Raw genomic sequence first — 20,648 nt, 5'->3', positions numbered from 1 at the left:
CTGTGCTAAGTGCTAATGAAAAAAACAGAACAGTCCCTGCTCTCAAGGAGCTTACATTCTAATGGAGAAAACAACATATACATAAATAGTTACACAAAGGATATGAACGGAGTAGATAAAAGGTAGCCTTAGAGGGGAGGGCAATAAGAGCTCGGAACTGAGAAAGGCCTGCTGGAAGAGGTGGCAGGTGGCTGAGTCTTGAAGGGCACCAAGGACTCTAAGAGGCAGAAGTTAAAGGGGGAAGAACATTCAGGCACAAAGGAAGCCAAGTGCAAAGGCATGAAGAAGGGGGCTGGGGTGTTATCTGTGAACAACAGCAGTGTAGCTGACCACGGAATGTATATAATAGACTAGAAAAACACGAAGGCGTCAGGTTGTGAAGAGCTTCAAATGCTAAACAAATGACTTTAATTCTAGAAATCATAGGAAGTTTGCTGAGTGAGGTGGTCAGATTTGCACTTTAGGAAAATGATTGATAACTCGGTGGAGAATGGACTGGAACACACAGCGACCTGAGGCATGGAGTCCGATTAGGAGGTTATTGGTCCAGGCAAGAGGTAATGAGGACATGAACTAAGATGGTGTCTATGTAAGCTAAGATAAGGGGAAATATCGGAAAGACCTCACAGAGAAAGAAGTTACAATATTTTACAAATGATTAGTTAAATGGAAGGAGAATAAGGAATTGAAGATTCCACCAAGGTTGTGAACCTGAGTGACTGGAGGGAGAGTGCTGTCCTAAAGAGTAAGAAGGAAGTTTGGAAGAGCTACAGGTTTTTGGACAAAGACAACAAGTAATATTTTGGACGTATGGAGTTAGAGATGTCGACGAGAAATCAAGTTCAAAATGTCTAATAGACAGTTGGTGATATAGGAACGGAGCTCAGGAAAAAGAAAAGAGGGACTGGACCTAGGACTCCATTTGCATGATAATTAAATGATGATCATTAAACACTAGGAGCTGATGAGATCATCAAGAAATGGCTCCAAAGATAGTCTCCTGTGGAGCTAGGGGGCACAATGGATAGAGTGCAGAGCCTGGAATCAGGAAGACCCGAGTTCAAATCTGGTCTTAGACATTTACTACCTGTGTGACTTGCCTCAGAATGGGGATAACAATAGCACCTACTTCCCAGGGTCATGAGGATCAAATGAGAGAATATTTTTAAAGTGCTTGACATTATAATAGATGCTCAGTAAGTGCATGTCCCCTTGTTCCCTCTCCCCCTTGGTAAGTCCTAAATTAAAGGTTTTCTACTGAAAGGAATGTCTACCTGAGATCCAACAAAGACTCTTAATTTAATGAGAAAGAGGATACTGAAAACTATGATGAAATATCTATTTATATGTTGTATCTCCCCAATAAAATGTAAGCTTATTGAGGGCAGGAATTTTTTGTTTTGTTTAGTCTTCATATCCCCAGCACCCAGGAGAGTGCTTTGTACAAAGTAGGAATGTAAACAATGCTTGTTGAATTGAATTAGCTTCAAAACCAAGAATATGGGACCCAAGAGGACAGCAGCATTCCCTGATAACTTACACTTGTTCAGGAAAAAGTATGGTGGTCCCTAGAAGGTCCACACCCTATCCTGAAGACAGCCTGCTCTTATGTCAGTATTATATGAGATACAGAAGGCAGTTCTCAGTCATGATGCCTTCTAAATTCTTCCTGCAACACAGGGCAAACAAGACATTTCTGCTTGCAATCACGTAACATTTCCTATGTGGTAAGAAAGAATTTAAGAGTTCCCCAAAGTTAGATTGGGTCAAATTGATAATGGGCAGTATAGAAGAAACAAGGTAAAAAGACATTTCATCTGCATTCTGACCACAGAGCAAGCAACTCCAATATTTCTCTGAGTCACAGCATGGCTTTGAAAAGGTCAAGGAACTAAACCTGGTGTGACAATAAAGATACTCTTTTATTCAAATTACATACAACACTGTGGACAGATATAACACCTCTTGCTTTGCCAAATGATCACCCCTGGCCCTTTCCTCACACTTCTGAGAAAGGCATACATCCTTATGGCACTGCTGCTTACCGACTCACCTGGGAACCGCTAACCTCAGCACTGTGGATGCTTGTGATAGAATCAATCAGGTTGTGGGCTTCATCAATGATCACCACTTGCCCCTCAAGTTTAATGCCAGCAGCATGACGGGTGGCTGCATGCAGCAGCATTTGGTAAGGGAGAACCACCAGCTATGAGTTAAAGAGGTACAGACTGTGTCAGCAGTCAGTGGAATTCACTCAAATGTATCAAACTCTAAATCCCTAGGCTCATAGGTTAGCAGGTGAATGAATCACTTTTTCTTTTTCTGTTTGGAATGTATCCACGTGTATATCTCCTGAGCCTTGTAGCTCTAAATGGGCTAACAATAGAAAGTGAGTGAGCAAAGAATCAAAAGGGCTATTTTAATACTGATTCTACTACTAATGTACTATAAGGCATTAGATAAATCACTTAAACTTTCTGGGTTGCAAATTCCCTATATGCAGAAATGTGGGAAAATAATAACCTCTCCTACTTATCTCTCTGAGGATTATTAGGACACAATGAGATAGGTAATATTGATGCTTCAAAAAAATATGTACAGGTATGCAAGATAGGATTTTTAAATAATTATTATTTAACAAATTTTTTTTTTAAAAACACTGGCTTTTACACAAGAAACACTTGTGACTCCTATGACAATGAAGACAGTCAAAAGGCTGGAGATTATTGTATGGACTGTTTTCTGTTTTGTTGAAAACAGACTCAGAGAGGAGTAGTCCATAGGCACAATGGTAAGTGTGAGTCTACTCCATGCTGGCATAATCTATATCAGTCTAGTTTTCTTAAATTTTCTCAATCATAAAAATACCTAACCCAAAAGACATGTGACAAAAAAAATAGCTGAAAACCAACAGGTTAGTGAAAACTAAATGGGAAAGGTAAGCCCAGAGCTGCAGGGATCCCTTGTGGCCTGGGCTAAAGTCAAAAGCAGGAAAGGGAGAAGAGGAACAGTCTGAGCTTCATCTTCCTCAAGGAGTACTTGCCTGGGCTGAAGGAATGGCAAAACGGCTTCCATAGTAGGGGCAGGCTTGAGCCTCCTTCCCTAGGGCTACCAGCTGTTCAATGTCTTTCACTTCCATGAGAACCTCATCACGAAGAAACTGCATCTGCTCATAGTTGTAGAAGGGGCAGGAAGTACGAGTCTCAGTTTTCCTCTTCTTTGCCTTTTCTTCCTCTTTATTTTTCTTCTCTGAACAGGGGAAAGTCAAGAAGGGCAACAAAGGCAGAAAGAGAAGTGGATAACCAAGCTTAAAAAAGAGCAAGGCAGGCTCTTCTATGGAAGATCTAGAAGCACTTCTCAAGTCTTCGCTTCATATGGCTTCACAGCTCTGCTATTGCCCTGAACCCAGAGAATAGCCAATGCTAAGAACAGTAAAGATTTCAAGGTCATTCAAACAGTGTGGCAACCCAACTGGAGCTGGACTTAAGAGTGCTTTGTTTGTTTTAAATCTATTTTTATTCTGAACTTAACAAGTACCAAACAAAATAAGCATTTTCACATATGAGGGAAAACAGAAAGAGGGCTGTCAAAGAAAATGTAGCTCTCCATTCTGTATAGCTTGCTTTTTAAGTATATGAAAAATTCAACCTGTAGCTTCCAAAGTGGTTCTGCTTGTCTCTGCTTCTTTCTGGCATTGCATCTGTTTCTTTCTCTGTATTTTGTTTTACAGATGCCTCGATGCCTCTCTTCCTTGTCTTTTTTTCTTCAACTCTACCCTTCCCAATCCCTTCTCTCCACCCCCCACTGGAAAAGAAAAAAGAAAGCCCTTTTAATAAATATGCATCCAGATAGCCCTCACTTTACTTAAGTGGACCATTCCACAGACGTCTACATAAAGTGGTAAGTAAGTAGATGGTTTTGCAGACCTCTATGTAAAGCAATTTTTATAAAATGTGAATTTGCCCACAGAAATAGGGAGAGGAGAGAGGAAGGAAAGGAGACAGGAAAGGGGCTGTTTGCCTGCCTGTGGAAGGAGGGGGCCATCACACAGTTCAAGGACAGGTGGGAGCTAGAGACAGAAAAACAAGAGTAGGAGGATAATGGTGGGGAGGGGCCTGGCTGGAACCTAGAGGAAGAACACAAGGGGGTGGGGCAGACACATAGGGGCTGGACACAGAAACTGACAGGAGGGATAAGTGACATGCGGTGTCCAGGAATAGTCACATAGTACTGGAGTGGAGAGACAGAAGACAAGACACGTGGGCAGAGCAAGGCAAAAGTCTTCTCTTTTGGCACTGTCAGACGTCTCAAGACAAGCCCCAGATCCAGCTGGTGGCATCTGTGGTGGTCTCCCCTCACACTTGTTCTTTTGCATTCACTTGAAGGGTGCAGGTTTTTTGGGGGGAGGGGGGAAGATGGTGTGAGGCTACAAAGTGCTGAACTGAGGGGCCAGAGAGAGAGCACACAGTACTGTACAGTAAAGTTAATATAGGATTTTTAGTAATGTGGATTTCTTTCAGAATTATTTACATAAAGTTGAATTTGTAATACAAGTTTACGTAAATCAAGAACTGTCTGTAGTTAAGCCAAACAAATTCCCACATTTGCTGGTCCCAAAAATTCTGTCTTATCTTTCTCAATCCTCATCCCTCCTTGACCTCACTGCAGCATGTGACACTGCTGATCACTCTCTTCTCCTGGATGCTCTTCTCTAGGCCTTCATGATTCTGCTCTCTCTTGGTATGCCTACCTCTCCTCCATTTTCTTTGTTGATTCTTCATCTCTTGCCTACATATCATTAATGTCCCCCACAGCTCTATCCTGTGCCTCATTTTCCTTTTATTCTATACTATCTCAATTAGTAATCTTATCAGCATCTGTGGGTTCAATTATCATTTCCAGGCAGATGATTCCCAGATCTACATCTCCCAGCCTCAGTCCCTCTGCTGAGTTGTCATACATTTCCAATGGTCTCTTAGACATCTCAAACTCAACATGGCCAAAACAGAACTCATTATCTTTCTCCCCAACACTTTCTCCTCTTGAATTCTCCCATTACTCCTGAGTGCACCACCATTCTCTTAGTCACTGAGGTAGCCTTCAGTATTATTCTCAATTCCTCACCCGTACTTGCTCCACATCCAATCCACTGCCAAATCTTATAATTTCTACCGTCACCATGTCTCTCATTTGTATCTACTTCTCTCCCTTCACATGGCCACAACCCTACTTCAGGCCCTCATCACCTCCCACCTGGGCTACTGCAATAGCCTTTTTAACTAGTCTCCCTGTGTCAAATCTCTCCTCACTCCAATCCAGCATCCACTTAGCTGCCATGATGATTCTTTCCTAAAGCACATATGCGATCATTTCATGCCCCTATTCATAGAGCTTCAGTGGCTACCTATTATCTACAGAAGCAAATACAAAGTCCTGTTGGGCATCTAAAGCCCCTTCCCACCTTATTCCCCTTTACACAATCTACAATTCAGCAACACTGGTCTACTTACAGTTCCTGAAACACGCCTCTCAAACAAACTCTACCTCTGCTTTGCTTTCCCCCTATGTCTGGAATTCTCTATCCCCTCACCTTTGCTTCTTAATTTTTCCCAACTTCCTTCAAAATTCAATTCAAATTTCACTTTTAGCAGAAGGCCTTTCCCAATTCCCCCAGCTGCTAGATTAATTTACAGCCTAGCTATTTACACGCCCTCTGCCACCATTAGAATGTGAATTCCTTGAGACAAGGACTGTTGGGTTTTTTTTCAATTTCTCTGGATCTCCAACATTTAGCATAGTGCTTGGCATGCAGTAAATTTTATAAATGTATGTTGACTGAATGATTGACTTGGAACCACCCAAAAGGCAAGGGCCACACTTTCCTGGAGAACATGTTCAATGGTACCCAGGGATGACCTCATGATATCTGGCCATATATTTCCTTTATTATTTTGGGGGTGGGGGGAGGAAATAGGGATAAGTGACTTGCCTAGGGTCACACAGCTAGTAAGTGTCAAGTATCTGAGGTCGAATTTGAACTTAGGTCGTCCTGACTCCAGGGCTAGTGCTCTAACCACTGCACCACCTCAGTGCCCCACCATATTTCTATTAGGCTCATTTTTTGTTGTTCCTAGCACTCCCAGTCCAACTTTGCCACAAACCCTTTTTATTCATTCCTTCAATTATCTGCTCATCTCTACTTTTTTTTCTAGTTTCAATCATAGCACTGTAAGATTTGCAAAGTACTTTATCTACATCATGCCTAATCCTATAAGTCACAGGAGGTACTACCATGCTTGTTTTTCTGCATCTCCAGACAGCGGTCATTGATGAGGTGGACTGACCCCAGGCGTTTTACTTCTTCATTCACACAAAGGTTCTACAAGACAGAAGGAAAAGTAAACTCCACTTGCCAGGACTTACATATTCTTTGGCAGAAAGGACTGAATGGAAGACTCTCAAACATGAGAGTGTCATTGGGAATCTGGTAAAGGTTCAGAAAATACCAAAAGCCAATTTTCAAATTTCATGTAACTTTTCCCTAAAGCTTAAGCCCTACATTCCCACAGTGAATTGGGTGGCAGATAAGATTCTATGAGGGAGATTACTTGTCAGAGGTCAAGCAACAATGTATAGGTAAAACAAGGAACCCCAATGTCCTGGCTCTCACCCACCTGCCGGGAACCGAGGGAGATAAGTCGCGTCTCTTTACCAAAGGGGCTCTTCTGTACCTCATGCACAAACTGTATCAGCTGAGAGTGTGTTCGGCTGCAGTAATAAATCTGATTGAAGAGAAGGATAAATTTCAAAGAATTGGCTATGACATCTCAAGCAAGATTTTCCAATATTTAAAACATACAGCAGGAGGCCTGGAGATACAAAGGAATAAAAAAGGAAAGGACCTACCCACAAAGAAGGTACAGGATGCTACAGGAAGAGCAATGGCTGCAGAGTTGGAAGACCTGGACTTGAAACTCTGCTCTGCCACTTACTACTGACTGACCCTGGGCAATCATTTGACCCCTCAGTACCTCAATTTCTACACCTATAAAGTGAGGGGGTTCAATTAGATAACTTTCAAAGGTCGTTCTAGGCAGCTAGGTGGCACAGCGGATAGTGCTGGGCCTGAAGTCAGGAAAACTCATTTTCCTGAGTTCAAATCTGGCCTCAGACACTTACTAGTCATGTGACCCAAGTCACTTAACCCTGTTTGCCTCGGTTTCCTCATCTGTAAAATGAACTAGAGAAGGAAATGGCAAACCACTCCAGCAGCTTTTCCAAGAAAATTCCCAATGGGATCATGAAGGGTCAGACATGACTGAAACAACTGAACAACAAAGGTCCTTCTAATGCTAACTCTATGATCCTATCATTCCATACAAACCTTTGGCAAAAAGCCATTCTCTGCCATTTTTAATGAGAAGAATCCAAATTTCCCTAAATTCAACCTTCAGCCCCAGCAGAAATTTAAAATGAACTTTAAAAAGCAAAAGTAGTAAACACATCCTTTAAAGACATAATAAAAATAGTAATTGATACTAGGAAACAGAAGCAAAACATAAAGACCTAAATAAAAACTGACATGAATGGATCAAAGAAAAAAACATAGAAACAATATTATGTGAAAAAGAATAATAAGGATATTAGAAAACAAAATCTCTGAGATTTTAGAAAGTCCCAGTGAAAGAAGTTAAACAAGTCCTCAGAGGAAATATTACACCTGGGAACATACATTATCAAATCAGAAAAGAAAGAATTAATGAACTAAATATTCAATTTAAAAAATTAGAAAAAAATCAACATATGGACAAACCCAAAACAGACACGAAAAATAAAATCTTAAACACTGAAGTAAAAAGATATAATCTGAAAACCAAAATGACTACAGCATTAATAAGCAAAACTTAAAATATTTTTTTGAAAGACTAAGCAAAAAAATCCATCAAACAATAAATTTTGGGCTAACCTAATTAAAAGTAGATGAAGGAAGAAAATCAAATTAACATCCTAAAATTAACAAAATAAGAGAGAAGAAATAAAAATCATGTTCTGATAAAGAGCCTATGATACATAACCATATGCTAGCAAAACTGAGAATTCAACATATATAACATACCCAAACCAGCAGAACATGAAATAAAAATCTCAAACAATCCAATTTGAGAAAAAGTTACCAAGCATTTATTAAGTGCTTACTATGTGCCATGTAATAAAATTAAGCTACCAAAGGAAGTAAGCTACTAACAGAATTACCAAAGGCAAGAAAAACCCTGATCTAGATGAATTTACAGGTGAATTCTACGAAACTTCCAAAGAACAATTAATATCCATATTATACAATTTATTCTCAGAAACTGAGCAAGAAAACACTTTATAAAACTTCTTTTATGAGACAAATATAGAATCAATTCCTAAATCAGGAAAGGATAATAAATATGAATTCAAAAATTTAAATAAAATCTTAGCAAAAAGACTACAACAATATATACAAAAAATATTCACTATGATCAACTTGGGATGTAAGGATGTTTAACATTAAGAGAATAATGCAGCTAATCACATTAAAAACACCCCAAGACATATAATACTATCTAAATGAACAGATTTTGTACTATACTGATCAAATTACCAAAATGACACTTCCTAGACAGAGATAAAATAATAATAAAATTCATTTGGGAGAACAAAAGATTTAAAATCTCAAGGAAAATAATGAAAAAAAAGTAAGAATGAAGGAGAATAGTGATTTCAGATCTCAAATTATATCATAAAGTAGTAATCACCAAAGCTATTTGGTACCAGTTATAGAAGAATAGATCAATGGACAGGATAAGGAAAAATCAGAAACAATTATAAGTAATTCAGTGTTAATAAAGCCAAAACAAAAACTCTTGGGGAAGAACAGCCTATACGACAAGAACATCTGGGAAAACTGAAAAGCAATCTGTAAAGCAGAAATTGGGTTTAGATTAGAACACCTTACACGATGTACCACAAAAAGCTCAAAATGAATATGTGACCTGATTGTAAATGTAATACTATTAAAAAAAAACTTAGGTGGGAACAAGATATACATGAAAATGTTTATAGTAGTATTTTTTTGTAGTAACAAAAAACTAAAAACAAACTAGATAGCCATTGACTACAGAATGGCTAAGCTGTGATACATGAATGTGATTAAATATCACTGCACAAATGGGAGACTTAGAAATTGTACTAAGTGAAGTTAAACAGAACAAGGAAAATAATATACACAATGATTAGAATAACGTAAACAGAAAGAACAATGATTGAAAATATAAAAAGTGAATGCCTTATGACCCCTAATCTTGTCCTTCATCCTCCCCATGACCACTAATTTCCCTTCATCTTTCATGTCTTTCTCAGGCCATCACCCCTGTACTGGTTTCCTTCCCTTGGTAAATCAATGCAACTCTACATTACCTTCTACACTCAAACCTCTTGACCTTTATACTTTGCCAAATCACAATCCTGTATTACTCTCCACATGTCTCCTTTGTTCTTATACATTAACAGGGTATATCCCCCAAGGCTCTACCTTAGATCTTTTACACTATCTCACTTGGTAATGTCCGCAGTTCCAATGGGTATAATTATCATCTCTATGCAAATAATTCCCAGATTTTTTTTTTAATCTAGCTGTAGTCTCTCTCCTGAGTTATATATCACCAACTGCCTTTTGGACATCTCAAATTCAACATGACCTGTTATCTTCCCTTCCCTGTACCCCATCTTTCCGTCTTCACAACTTTTCCATCAGTGTTGAAAATATCACTATTCTCCCAATCCCTGAAGCGCACAACCTCAGTGTTATCCTTGACTTCTAATTCAAGGAAATGCAATCTGTTGTCAAGTCTTGTCATTTCTATCTTTACAAAAATCTCTAATCTATGTCCCATTATCTCTACTCACATAGCTACCATAATGACACAGAATCTCATAACTTCATGCCAGGACTATTGCAACAGCCCTCTGGTTGTTCCTCCTTATCTTATATATTTCTCCACTTCTAACCATGCTAGAATCAAATATCAAAGCGATTTTCCTAAAGCACAGGTGTGACATCGCTCCCTTCATTCAATAAATTCCAGTGGCTCTCTTATTACCTCTAGGATCAAAAATACAATCCTTGGTTGATACATAAGGTCATTGATAACTTAGCCCGAAGTTCAATATGCTGAATTACATAAAATCTTAGGGGAAGAACTTCCTATCTAACAAAGATTTGATAAAAAACTGAAAAACAGTCTGGAAGAAATTAGGTTTAGACCAATATATGCCATAATAAGTTCAAAACAGACATGCTATCTGAATATTAAGGGTCACACCATAAAAAAAGTAAGAAGGAAATCAGATTAGTTACCTTCCACAACTATACCTAGGGGGAAGAATGCTAACCAAACAAAAGAAGCAATCACAAAAAAAAAAGATCATTTCAATTACATGAAATTGAAGCTCTTTTGCATGAACAAGCTATGATAAGGGAACTATGATAAGAACTGTGATATGCAACTATGATAAGAAGGGAAATTATCTAATGGGAAAAAAAATATTCAGATCAAACATCAAGGTTAAGCAGCGGACAGAGTGTCACACTTGAAGTCAGGAAGACCTGAGTTTGAATCTTGCTTCACATGGAGCAAGTCATTTCACCTCTCTCAGACTCATTACACTTATCTATAAAGTGGGAGTAAGAATAGTAGCTACCTTACAGTGTTGTTGTAAAATATATATAAAGATATTTGCAACCTTAAAGTGCTAAATAAATTATCATCATCATCGTCATCTCCACTAAGGGTCTGATATCCAAAGTGTATAGCACATTAATACAAAAACAAAAACTCAGGAGATGTTCCTTAAACACATAAGTAGCTCAGAACTTTTTATCATTATTATTATTAACAATCATATGAAAGACAACACCAAATCATTAATAAGAGAAATACAAATCAAAACAACTCTGAGGTTTCACTTGACATCCAGGAAACTGGTGAAGATGATAAAATCAACGTTGCAGGGATTGTGGAAACACAGGCACCCTAACACACTGCTGGTGGAACTCAAAACTGGTCCAACCATGGAATTATCAAAGAAAAGCGACTAAAGTGACAACATCTTTTTACCCAGGGAGCCCACTATTAGGTAGGCCAAGGAGTACACAAAACAAAAAGAATGTCCCCATATAAACAAAAATGTTTTTAGCAGCATTTTTTACAGTAGTAAACAACTAGAAAGAAAGTAGATGTCCATTGATCAGGGAATAATTAAACAAACTGTAGTACATAAATGCAATGGGATATACAAGTGAGTAAGAAATGACTAAACATTGTTCCAGAGGACCAATGTATAATGCTACTGAATTCCTGACAGAGATGTGTGAGGGACTCAAAATTCAGAATGATACATACATTTTTGGACAGAGCCAAAGCTTGACTATGCATATTTGTTGTAAGGGTTTTATTTTTCTTTTTTACAATGGGTTGGGGGGGAAGGGCAAGAAGAGAAAAAAATGCTTGCTAATAGAAATAAAAATATAACTTCCTCCCTTTTTTGTAGAAATGGGGAAGACTAAGTACAGAACCTTGCATAGACTGTCTCAGTTGATATGTTGGTCCATTCTGCTTAACAGATTGTTTTTCCTCTCCTATTTTTTGTTATAAGGGTTGGCTCTCTGAGTAGGGGATGAATATAATGGGAAATGAAAGTTATGTAAAAAGAAAAGAGAGCAATACAATTTTCCCAGTTGGGTGCTGGGAATCTATACTACTTACCAAAAAAAATCCCCAAGATGTAACTGGGTCTTACCTTGGTTACATGCTCCTCTTCCAAATCTTCATCATCCTCTTCAAGAGCTCTGAACAACAGAGGGAAGAAATACATACAAAAAGAATGAAATATTTTTCCTCATTAAAACCAGGTTTTGGATGGACATTAGAAGGGCCTAAGGTGGGAAAATGTAGATGCAACTTTGCTTCAGAAGACCATCAAAGTCAGGTGGCTAAGTATTGGGTGAAAGGAGGGAAAAATGCATTTTATAATACAGAGGACCCATCAGGGAACAACTCTGTTCTGATTAAGAAGCACAATGAGGTATACAAACCTCAATTTTGTTCATTACTTAGCTTGACCTCCAAACCTGAGCACTGGAAAAAAATGAAAATGAGAAGATATTGTGACACTTTGAACAAACTGGAAGTTAGAATATACTTGGATTCAATTCTTTGGACCTTGAGAAGAAACAACATTCCTACTCATTTCTTTAGTTTTCCTAATCAGGGAGGAAGTAAAAATTCTCTCAGTGTTTTACTCAAATACCGTATTCTTGGTCATTAAAGAAAATTCTCTGCCACAAGTAGTGGCTACACTGTATAGCATCAACACTGGACTTTGGCGTCATAAACCCTGGCTCTGACAATTACTAGTCATGTGACTATGGGCAAGTCACTTAGCTTAGCCTCAGTTTCCTCATCTCTAAAATGGAAATAATACTGCCACTACTAATGTCACAGAGCTGTTGTAAGGAAAGTACTCTTTATAAATTATAAAACACCGTATAAGAATGAGCTATTCAGTAACAATTCCTTTTATAATCACTTTAGATAGGAGTTAAACAAAGAACAGAATTCAAGAAATCAGCTTTATTAACCTCAGGGCAATGATAAACTGTTCAGGCCTAGTGGAAAAAGTAGCCATTTGTCAACGTGACAAAAGAGAAAAATGATAAATGTTGGAGAAGATGTGGGAAAATTAGAACACTAGTGCATTGTTGGTGGAGTTGTGAAATGATCCAACCATTCTGGAGAGCAATTTGGAACTATGCCCAAAAGGCTATAAAAAATGTGTATACCCCTTGATCCAGCGATAGCACTTCTAGGGCTGTATCCCAAAGAGATCATACAAATTGGAAAAGGACCCACATGTACAAAAATATTCATAGCAGCTCTTTTTGTGGTGGCCAAGAATTGGAAATGGAGAGGATGCCCATCAATTGGGGAATGGCTGAACAAGTTGTGGTATATGAATGTAACGGAATACTATTGTGCTATAAGAAATGATGAACAGGCTGACTTCAGAAAAACCAGGAAAGACTTATATGGTCTGATGCTGAGTGAAGTGAGCAGAACCAGGAAAACATTGTACACAGTAACAGCCATGCTGTGATGACTAATATTGATAGATTTAACCCTTCTCAGAAATACAAGGATCTAAGACACCTCCAAAGGTCTCATGATGGAAAATGCTATCCACATCCAAAGAAAGAACTATGGAATTTGAATGCAGATTAAAGCACACTATTTGCTATTTTTTTCCTTCTGTTGTGTTTCGTTTCCTCTTTCTGGTGGTTCCTCCTATTGGTTCTAATTCTTACTTACAACATCACTAATGTGAAAATATGTTAAATAGGAATGTATATGTATAGCCTATATGAAATTGCGTACCATCTTGTGGAGGGAAGGAGGGAGGGGGAGAAAAATTTTAAACTCAAAAGCTTATGGAAGTGATTGTTGATTAATCAAAATACATTAATTTTTTAAAAAAGCAGGCATTTGAAAAATTGATGTCACAGACAATTCTGGCTTTACCCAACAGCCTGGGATTCAAACCACACAGCACACTCTATGAGCATTTATTAAGCACCAACCACTGTGCAAAACTAGTCTCTGCTCTCCAAGACCTCACATGGAAGGCACATGAAGGACAAAATGCAGTGAGGAGACTGGAGGCAGGGAGTCCACCGTAAGGCTACTGCAGTAGTATAAGCTGGTGGTGATAAAGGCCTGAACATGGTAGGTGACTCTGTGAAGAAAAAAGGAGAGGATGCACAGGAGAGATGTTTTAGAGAAACTACAACATGTGGCAACTGATTGGATATGGAAGGAGGAGAGATGATGGGAGTCCCTCTAACAGTGATAGTGAATCCTCTTTTCGACATGTTAAGTTTCAGATGTCTACAGTACATCAAGTTCAATATGTTTAATAGGTAGTTAGTGATACAGGACAAGAGCTCAGTAAAGAGACTACAGTTGGACAGACAGATCTGGGAATCACCTATGGAGAGATGGTAACTGAACCAGTGGAAGCTGATGAGATCACCAACTGAGAAAAGTACAGAGAGCATAAAGAAGAGGCATATCATATTACAAAAGGTAAAGGACAAACTTGACCTAAGCAACTTAATATAATCCTACAGAAAAAATACAGACCTTTAAGAGATTAGAGGTATTTCAAGCATTCCTGATAAGACCAGAACTAAGCAAACAACAAAGTACACACACAGAAGCCAAGAGAAACAAAGAAAAGTAAATACATGACTAACTGGAAAAGACTGAATGTTGATAAACTGCCAGTACCCTAACAGTGAGTCATTTGAAATAAGGGACTGTCTTGCTTTTTTATGCATATTCCCAGTACTCAATGCAATGCTCTGTATATGGTAAGCAATTAATAGTGCTTTTTCCATTTATAATTGAGTGAGAAGAGATAAATGTCTCTTTTATAACTCCATTGTTTTCAAGGGCCAGAGAGGGAGTGTAAAGACTACCACAGGGTCTAAAGGGTTTTTTTTTCTTGGTTTTGTTGGTTTTAAGAGAAGAAAGAAATGGGAGGGGGGGGAAAGAATATACTAAGGGAGAAAAGAGGAAGGCAGGATAGAACCTACTATCTCATAAAATAGGAGTAAACAAAAAAAAGACTAGACTATAAAGGAGGAAAGAGGAGAGGCAGGACAAAACTCACTTTAATCTGAACTGGACAAAGGAGGGTTGAACATAACATAGTTTGTTGTAGAAATACAGAAAACTCAACAGGGAAACATGAAGGGACAATGAAGGGTGGAAGGGTTTATAAAAAGGATGGCTGAGCTGGAGCTAGACACAATGCAAATATCAACCTCAGAAGATCTACTATCATAAAATTTAAAAAATAACAGCATAAGATCAATGACTAGAGTCTGAGTGAAGAGAGAAGGGACAATGGCATAGGAACAGACAGCTTCAATTACAGATTACTAGTTTTAATCACATTCCTTCTCCTTCACCACTTTCCTTCTTCTTTATAAAGTATGGTGCAAGAAGCAAAGAAAGATGTACAAGAGTATAAACTGGAAGGAAATATAATTTATTTGTTTCTTTGAAACAGCATTGGTAGCCACTTGCCCCAATATCCATAAGAGCTAAAGAAGGAGACAAAAGACAAAGGTAAAATGAGAATTAAAAAAGCTGGGGCCCTGTGAGTACCTAGTTCCCTATGAGTAGCAGGTAAACTTAAGGTGAGGGAACAATATCTTACCCACTAACTGTTTTTTTCTCCTCATCACTCTCATATTCAGCAAGAACCAGCTCTTCTTCCCTGCCAAGTTCTTCCTCTGGCTGTCCACTCCCTGCTGCTGCTAGCATCTCCTTGCTGAGGTGTAATAGGTGCTCCATCTCTTCTTCTTCTTGTCTCTGTATCACAAGTATTAGAGGAAGGAACCTTCAGCAATAAGACAGAAGGTCATTCTCCCATTAACTTGATCAATCCTCATATTTGGGGTTTGTTTCATTTTTGAGCTGTGATTTTGTTTTTTTTAGCTCTTTAAATTCTATTCTGCCTTTGGTATGGCTGGGTACCAAAGTCAACACATTCTATGTGCCCCGCTGTGATGACTCTATATGGTCTCTACTGGGAATATATCAACCCACCTGTGTCACATACAGAGTGAAGAACAACCTTCCAGCAGGGACAAAGGGATCCTATTGTTCTGAGGGCAAGTTTTAGCCACTGGTTGTCAAATACTGATAGATTTCTATTGAAGGACTACACGAAGTTAACATCTAAGACTCATCTGGAGAAGGCGGTCTCCTTGATCAATACTTCATTCTAAACTGTGTAGCAATTCAGAGAGTAGGGAAGCAGCTGAAGTCTTGGCCACTCCTACTTAACAAAATATATGGTTCCCACAAGCCACAAGGTCAAAAACCTAGATTTAAGCCACTTCAAGGTACTAAACTCACCATTCTTTTGGCTGCATATTTTAAATGTGCATTGTGGCGTATCTGTTGGAGACGTTCCTCTCGCTTCTTCTTCCTGATTTGTTCATCCTAAAGGATAAGAAAAGTCTAATAGAAGCTCCTGCAGAGTCTTACATTCGGCCTTTCTCTGCGAACCCTTATTGTCATCTTCACAAGAGGCATTCTCTACTCCTATATCTCTTCTGATATACACCTGGAATTGCTAGGTTGCTGTAGCTCTTTCCTGAACCTCTCAAAGCTTGAGCTCTGCTACCCATGACAAGAAGCACTAGCATTTTCTCTCCCCAGCCATGTTCTCTTAATGGATTTACTCCTTAATTAAAGTTATGGCTGATGAGTCACACTGCTAAGGAGAATGGATAGGTCATTTCCCTGATAGAGTACTGTTAAAATCTTGCCTGGAGAAAGACCACGTGCTACAACTTAATGACAACCACCTACAAATCACAGCAATGGAGAATTACAGTTAATTAACGGCAGAGGATAGGAGAGCTAAGAAGTATAATAAATTCACAGGATCAACTGAAACCTAGGTCTTGGAGCCAACAGACAAAACAGACTTGGAATCAAAAGATAAAGACTAAGATGAAGTCCTTTTCAGCCTAGAGTGGTTCCATGCTTAATGTTCGCCTTTCTTACTATCCCCAAATTTTTTTACCCTTAGTTTGTCTATCATATCCTTTTCTTCTTTCTTCTGTACAAACTGGGCAATCCAATCAGGCTCCCCAGTAGGCTTTGAGGTATCTGGAGCCCCCTGGCTAGTAGACATGTGAGGTGGAGGTTCTTCCAAGTGATTTGGTGGGGCAATTCCTCTATCAAGAAAACGGGCTTCTTCTTGACGCTTCTTTTTTTCAAAATCACGGAGCCAAGAAAGGGCGCCACAAATAAGACTTAAGGATTTACCCTAAAAAGGAAAAATTAAATTTTAGGAAGAGACTGCAAAACCCTCTTCCAGCTTTTCACCCCTTTAACAAAGCCTTGAAAGTTCTAGCTGAAAGTTTTGTTTTTAAATCTACCTGGCTACAAAACATTTTCAATAGCCCATAAAGAAGCCCAATCTTTCTTATATGCATCCCAGCATCATAACAATGCTGACAAAAGCATGAGAAGGCTACACAATGATTTCAATTTCATCTAAGTTCATGTTTGCCCAAAGACTAAATTTTTTTACCTGATGTGCCTGTGCCCATGTTCACAGCTGCAAGAGTGAAAAACGAAACAGAGGCAACATTTTTTTGCCTAAACTCAGATTATGAAAACCACTGGAAAGGACAGTTACCAAAACAGGACGGTATTCTGTCACAGAAGACAGACACACTAATAGATATTTCATGTTACAGCCCTTTGATTTTTTTATTTTTATTTTGGTAATCAAAATGAGAGAGCAATAGAAGAATCAAGCAATTCTGTCTCCAAGCTTCATTAGCCACATTCCCTCCTAGGTTCCTTCTTAGTCTTTTCAAGTTCATACTTACAGTGCCAGTTGGACTCTCAAATATTCCAATCTTTCCAGCCTCCAAAACACGATACAGCTCTGCCATAAAGTCCTTCTGGATAGAGTAAGGAGTGTAGGGAAAAGGGAAATGTATGCTTCCTTCCTGGATTTGATCTGCCATATTCCTTAAAAAGTTAAGTCATTACTTGGAGTTAACTTCCGAGAAACAAGAAAAAGGCAATGATCTATAGAGCAGCCCCTAAGAATAGCTTCCTTACAGACTACCTAACTCTACTTACAGTGTAAAATTTTTGAAGTCTCAGGCCATACTTGGTAAAACTCTCATGATGGCAAACTCTGAACTAGAGTGATGACTAAGCGGAGACAAACAGGCAGATGGAAGAAGTCTTGTGGAAGAAGCTGCTGGCATTCTACACACATCTGCTGATAACCACTGTGATGACATGCATCCAAGGGCAGACCCTAAAGAGAAGGTTTCTTGATGACTTCAATGCTGAGTAACACCTACCTTGAAGGGTTATTAGAAGAAGCATTTTAGGTAACATAAAGGGCTTCTGGGTCACATGTGTAACAAGATGGTGAACTACACATTTTTTCTGATCTTTGTTACATCTTTGAGCCAACTTAGTATTGATAGGCTCCAGTTTTAAAGATTTTATTTTTGTCTTAGGAGTTAATATGTAATAATTTAAGATATGGATATGGGAATCTGGAGGCTTACAGTGGCCATTCTAGGTTTTGATCACACTGACTGTCTGAAGCTCCAGAATATGATCATTCTTAACTTCTCATGTTAGATTTTTTTTTACACTAGGATGTGTTTAAATTAGAAAAGAAAGATGCTGAATGAAGACTTTTGGAAAATCCTTGTAGGTACTTAACAGGTATTGAGAATAAATGTTTTCATTTATTGTTAACTAATTAATATTGAAACAAGAAAAAGAACTGTATCCTGCCCTAAACTTGATTAGTGAAATATGCTTCGTGAGGTGAGCTCTCTTGAGACTGTAATTTGATCTACTCTGAAGTAAGGTATAACTTATTTGATTATTGTTAATCCAGTATTCTACCATTCAAGGGAAATGCCATGAATCACACAAAAGGAGTGCTATCTGAGAAACATTACTGGTGGATGTAAATGACTGCGAAGGTTAAGAAGAAGGCCTTATAAAAGTAATGGCAAGGTTCCCTTGACTCAGTTGCCCTACTATGCTATTTCTTTTCTGAACATGAAGGTTTTCCATCTGGTTAATCCTCAGCCTGCCTATGTGAATAATGTGGCACTCTGTGGTACGACTGCTTGTTCTAAAAGGTTTTTATGACTTTTACCTGAAATTAGAGCTAAGGGAGTTTCCCCCTGTTCTACCTATGATAGATCAGGCTGTGCTTTTAGGCTTAGGCCTGAAAAAATAGTCTTAACATTGTTACAACTATGTCTCTCCTTCCTTTCATAGAAAATCTTGACATCCATTGCAGGTGAACTGTAAAGAGTTTTTCTTTAACGAATCTTATTACAATACTCAGATATCTCTGAGTTACTATAATGGGATGCAAGTATAAAGGACATTACTGTTTTTATTTTTAGTCTGAATTTGTGGCCCCTATTTGTTTCAACTTCCTAACCTAAGCAACTAAGAGAATCAGTTCTTAGGCTTGCCATCCTCCTGCTATTAGTTATATATATTCATGTAAAAGATTAAGTCCTTAAAGCATCTCATTCTTTCTGAATGATCTGAGGATAACATATATGCTCAGAGGGAGTAGGGAGAAGAAATATGATAAAAGATGTGATGTGATAAAGATGTAAAAGTTTTAATTTTTTTTAACAAAGTAGTAAACTTCACTTTGAGGAAGCAACAAGATTACTCTGTTTCCCCTTGAGAACCAGAATATATGCAACTGGGCTTCCAAATGTTGGTTGTTTGTTTTTTTCACTAAGAACAGTGACAAAAGGCAAAGTAAAGATGATAGTTCCAAATTACATATTTTCAATTTTGTCCTGGAGGTAAGAGGAAACTACTAAGTAGGAGACCAGAATTTCTTTCAGGTGTATTTAAATATTCCCAAATGCCTAAATGCATAGACTTAGGATATGTTTTAGTAACTATCTCTGGGTGTATTTAAATAACTGTTTATAAAGTCTTAAGTTAGATTGAAGCTTTCACATATAGAATTGTTTTAATTAGTTGTCAACAAACTTATAAATCATGATTTTTTTTTTGGAAAATTAAAAGACAAAGAGGAAATAAATGCTACCCATTTCCTTCACAAAACAACTTAAACTACTGTACCTGGAGGTACATACAATATATGTACATACACTGGGAAAAGAGAAGAGAAATACTTGTAGACAGAAATACTTCTGGTCCAGGATGACCAGAAATAGAGCTCCTCATCAAACCACATAATATTGGTCAATAAAAATTTTAAAGCATTAACTTGACACTCTAGAAAAACAAAGGATGGCTCAGTGAAATACTATCATTCTCTATAAACCATATATCTTTATGGTTTTACAAACAAAAACTAAAAATCCAGTTAACCTACCTCTCTAAAAAGATACATGCATTGTAAATACAGAATTCAGTAGAAACTGTTGCTTGCCCTAAGCAAGTGGCCAACAATCACTTGCTTTCCTTCCCTTAGTACATGTGGCTATACTTCATACAAAATAGCTGGATACAGGTTCATTAAAAAAACAACAGGTCTTTACAGTCATATAATCCTAAAGCAATTAGCTTTAATAAAAAGCTAATGTTGAAAAAAAGCTAAATGAACAGGAAGAGAAGGAAGAGGAACAGCCCCTATAGAGAGTAGTAGTGTTGGAACTACCCTATGAAATGTAACATATACTTTTATTAAAAGTTGCACATAATAGAAATTTACCAAGTAATATACAACCTTTCATTCTTCTTTGTATGAGGAAATATTCATGTTTGTTGATGTTTATTGAGTTCTGAATAAAAATATTTTTAAGAAAAAAATTTTAAAAGCCAGCTTAGGGGCAGCCAGGTGGCTCAGTGGATAGAGCACCAGCCCTGGAGTCAGGAGGCCCTGAGTTCAACTCTGGCCTCAGACACTACCTGGATGAACCCGTGCAAGTCATTTAAGCCCAACTGCCTACCAGAAAAAAACCCAGCAGCTTAAACTCCACCTTCTAC

At 38.1% G+C, this 20,648-nt stretch overlaps 1 protein-coding gene across 6 annotated transcripts in view; it reads right to left on the bottom strand.

Moving 5' to 3' along the window:
- DDX11 (DEAD/H-box helicase 11) overlaps positions 1–20,648 on the bottom strand; it is a 42,567-nt gene that overhangs the window by 11,827 nt on the left and 10,092 nt on the right. For 4 of the 6 annotated variants that reach the window (XM_021001504.2, XM_078156009.1, XM_078156007.1 and 1 more), the window contains 10 exons: positions 17,766–17,949; positions 17,507–17,651; positions 16,690–16,935; positions 16,014–16,100; positions 15,310–15,464; positions 11,827–11,875; positions 6,675–6,782; positions 6,292–6,379; positions 3,044–3,249; positions 2,054–2,206 (listed from right to left, as the gene is read on the bottom strand). In XM_021001504.2, the coding sequence (XP_020857163.1) occupies positions 2,054–2,206; positions 3,044–3,249; positions 6,292–6,379; positions 6,675–6,782; positions 11,827–11,875; positions 15,310–15,464; positions 16,014–16,100; positions 16,690–16,935; positions 17,507–17,647 (1,233 nt within the window). In that variant the 5' untranslated portion in view covers positions 17,648–17,651; positions 17,766–17,949. The remainder of the gene's footprint in view (positions 1–2,053; positions 2,207–3,043; positions 3,250–6,291; positions 6,380–6,674; positions 6,783–11,826; positions 11,876–15,309; positions 15,465–16,013; positions 16,101–16,689; positions 16,936–17,506; positions 17,652–17,765; positions 17,950–20,648) is intronic. The other 2 variants (XM_078156013.1, XM_021001506.2) reach the window with 2 other exon arrangements.

The sequence above is a fragment of the Phascolarctos cinereus genome, unplaced genomic scaffold (assembly GCF_003287225.1).
Source record: "Phascolarctos cinereus isolate Bilbo 61053 unplaced genomic scaffold, phaCin_HiC Scaffold_1;HRSCAF=81, whole genome shotgun sequence".
Taxonomy (NCBI): domain Eukaryota; kingdom Metazoa; phylum Chordata; class Mammalia; order Diprotodontia; family Phascolarctidae; genus Phascolarctos; species Phascolarctos cinereus.
Note: the sequence above shows the minus strand (reverse complement) of the source record. Positions and strands in the feature narration are given on the sequence as shown.